The sequence below is a fragment of the Gossypium arboreum genome, chromosome 10 (assembly GCF_025698485.1).
Source record: "Gossypium arboreum isolate Shixiya-1 chromosome 10, ASM2569848v2, whole genome shotgun sequence".
In the NCBI taxonomy this organism is placed as follows: Eukaryota; Viridiplantae; Streptophyta; class Magnoliopsida; order Malvales; family Malvaceae; genus Gossypium; species Gossypium arboreum.
In genome coordinates this window covers 6,812,505-6,815,828 of record NC_069079.1, presented here as the reverse complement: position 1 = coordinate 6,815,828, position 3,324 = coordinate 6,812,505, and the positions used below count along the sequence as shown (strand labels likewise).

General features: G+C 33.7%; 1 protein-coding gene across 1 annotated transcript; it reads left to right on the top strand.

Annotated features, from left to right (window-relative positions):
• Positions 1–2,073: 2,073 nt before the first annotated feature.
• LOC108481730 (protein MAINTENANCE OF MERISTEMS-like) lies at positions 2,074–2,895 on the top strand. Its single transcript, XM_053020226.1, has 3 exons — positions 2,074–2,133; positions 2,219–2,701; positions 2,758–2,895. Exons 1-3 carry the CDS (start codon positions 2,074–2,076, stop codon positions 2,893–2,895), a joined length of 681 nt encoding a protein of 226 aa, XP_052876186.1.
• Positions 2,896–3,324: the final 429 nt, after the last annotated feature.

The window sequence follows — 3,324 nt, the reverse complement described above, 5'->3', positions numbered from 1 at the left end:
CTTGGTAAAATTGAGGCCGATATGTAAAATTGAGTCATTTTAGGAGTTTAAGCCAGTTAGTTCCCTAATTCAAGGGTTAACTAGCTGCATGGAAGTCAATCAACCACTACTTTTTATTAATTGGTTAAGTTCATAGTTTTGATTATTTTACGATTTAGTCCTCTTTAGCGATTAGTTAGTATATTAACATAATTAACCTCATTTATGGCCTTCCGTACTACAAAGCTTAGTGAGTAGTTGGCTAGACTTCCTTAATTACACGTCCATAGTTTAGAAATCGCTTAATTGTCGACTCCTGTGGGTTCGATCCTTGGAATACCTTGGTGTTCCATTGAATATTATAAATATTACAACTAACTTGTCACATTTACAGATACTGCTTTATTATTTGATTGTGTTAGTGTTGATTTTGCACCCTGATGTTTGCACGTCGGCGATGCAAGCAGTCACCTTGCCACCATCTTCAACCAAAAGGGCCAAGGACGGGTTTTTTACCCAATTGGGTTAAAAAAAAATTTAAAATACCAAAATAGGGTGTCAGATACATTATTTACGGAAATGGGTTGTTTTTTTGGGTCGAGCCTACCGACAAAGCGCGACCCATTTTTTTAATAATATAATTTATTTATTTTTTTAAATATTATTATTTTATTATATTTTAATAATTTTTAAATTTTTAAAATTCAGTCGGGTCAAAATCGGGTCGAGCCAGACCCGGAGGCGCGACCAGTCGCTCCTGCTGCAGAGGCGCGACTCCCCTGCAGCCCGCCACGTGTCCCTGCCCCCACCCCCCATGCCACCTGTAGAGACAGAGAGAAAAAAATAAAATGCTATAATGGGGGACCATATAAGCACTGGTCCCCCAATTTTTTGGATGCAGCAGCAAAGAGAGAAAAGAAGAAGAAGAAGAAGAAAAAGAAGAAGAAGAAGAAGGAGAAGGAGGAGAAAGAAGAAAAATGTTAGTAATTTTTTTATAATTATTTTAAGATTAAAATGTTAGTAGTTTAGTGTTCTGTGATAATTTTTAGTGTTTGTAATTATTTTAAAATTAAAAAAATTACATTTCAAAAAAAGTAAAATATTAGTAATTTAAGAGTGTTATATAATTATTGTGCTTGAATATAGTTTATTAATTGCTAATTTTTGTTTTTGTTTTAATACTACTTGTCAAGTCTTGCTTTATTTGTTTTTAATTTAAACTTTTTTTGTTGAATTTTCAAGTCCATGATTTTTGTTTTACTTTTATCTAACATCCTATTTTGGTGTTTTAATTTTTTAATCTAGTTGGGTAAAAACCCCATTATTTTGCCATTGATGCTCGATTTTGATAGCTTGATGGCAGCCTCCTTTAAATAAATATATAAAAAATCAATATTTTGCCGCTTATTGTCCATTTCGGATTTACTTGGAATCAATATTTTTGTATTTTATTTTAAAAAACTTTACTAGCATTCACTTCATTGTTAACAAAAAGTGAGAAATATAGTGGCTAATACATTCTAAAAATAAAATAAAAATTTATACCTATGTAAAATGTATAAACTTGAGAGTTAATCTTTTCAAATATTCTTAAATTATAATTTAATTTAATTTCAAACTTTTAAAATTAATTAAATTTACCTATGTAAAGTGTTAAAAATAATTCTTCTAAATTTTATAAAATTTAATCAAAACTTAAGGAAAAATAAAATATTTTTAAGAGTAAAATAGACTATTAATAAATTATGCTTATATTTTAACTTGTATAAAACACATAACAAGAGAATTAATATATATTAAAGAATTAAACACATTAATATAAATGATATGTTAAAATGCATTTGGTTTTATGATTGGAAGTAATGTAGTACTTGCGGTTGAATAGATGCATAATTGACTAGTTGAAAGTGAGTATATGAGAAATAAGTTACTTTGAATATGGAAAGATGTTGAATAAACGATCTAAAGAGAGTAAGAAATAGAATTAAATAATTCAAGAGAGTAAGAAATTTTAATGTAATTTTAATGTAATTTTGATATAATGTAAATTTATAATTTTATTTATTTGATAATTTTCATTGCGATTTGCAAGAAATGGGTTCGTTGATTGATAATGAAAATAAGGGTCACATATCGAGTAACATTAATGAGATGGTAATGAAAATTTTATTTGATAGTCACATTATTTCTTGAATGAAATTATATTGTATTAACCATTTCGTAAATATAATAATCTCAGGTCGAGTACCGCGTATTGAGGGGTCGTATTTATAATGTAGGGTTTCAGCCGGATGAACGCGTAATACCGTTCTTAGAGTTAGCGGGGTTCGGATTAGCAGCATTGATCCGGACTTTTGATCTGCGATATGACTTAATTTCTGCTTTAGTCGAGCGATGGCGTCCGGAGACGCACACATTTCATTTGCCATGCGGGGAGTGCACCATAACTTTAGAGGACGTTGCAGTACAGCTAGGGCTCCCCATCGACGGGAACGTGGTCACGGGCGTAAGTTCAATCTCGAGGCCGGCTCGCCTTTGCTACGAGTTACTTGGACACTCCCCAAGTGAGGGGAAATTTGCCACATTGCGGTTTTCATGGCTAAAGGCCAATTTTGAGCATTTACCCAATACTGCCACTGAATTGGAGGTTATGCAGGCTGCTCGAGGTTACATTATGCACCTTATAGGAGGTGTACTCGTGCCGGATTCACACGGTAGTGAGGTCAGTTTGATGTATCTACCGCTACTGTCTAATTTGCATAACACGCGTTCATACAGTTGGGGGTCTGCAGTGTTAGCCACGCTGTACCGCGAACTTTGTCAGACGACAGATCCTTCTGCGATGGACATAGGTGGATGCCTTATACTGCTGCAGTCTTGGGCACTTTATCGGATGCCATTCTTGGCATCCATTAGTCACCAGCCATATATATTTTCACTTGTTAATAGGTAATGAATCTTTACACGTTATAGCAATTAATTGAATTTTTTAGGTTATATTGTTCTAACAATTTGTTTCCGTAGATGGAGCACGAATCCGGGTATCGGGAGGTCATACATGGTTCCGATATATAGTCAGATGATCGAGAATCATTCTGGGGAGGGGGTAGGTTTTTTCAATATCAATTTAATTTTATTATTTTTATCTCACTCAACTCACGTTAATATGAAAATGTTATTAACTGTGCAGTTCATTTGGATGCCGTATTCTGTTCCTAAGATTATGGCTGTTATTCCCTCGCATGCATACGTCCACTCAAACTTATGGTGCATTAGCGCACCCCTTATCCATTTTCAGACGTTGGAGTGGTATCATGGCGATCGAGTACTCCGACAATTCAGTTG

Coding starts and splice junctions, on each gene's coding strand:
- LOC108481730 (XM_053020226.1), top strand. CDS start 2,074: ATGGGTTCGTTGATTGATAATGAAAATAAGGGTCACATATCGAGTAAC. Junction 2,134..2,218: donor CGAGTAACATTAATGAGATG/GTAATGAAAATT, acceptor TAATAATCTCAG/GTCGAGTACCGCGTATTGAG. Junction 2,702..2,757: donor CGGATTCACACGGTAGTGAG/GTCAGTTTGATG, acceptor GCGTTCATACAG/TTGGGGGTCTGCAGTGTTAG.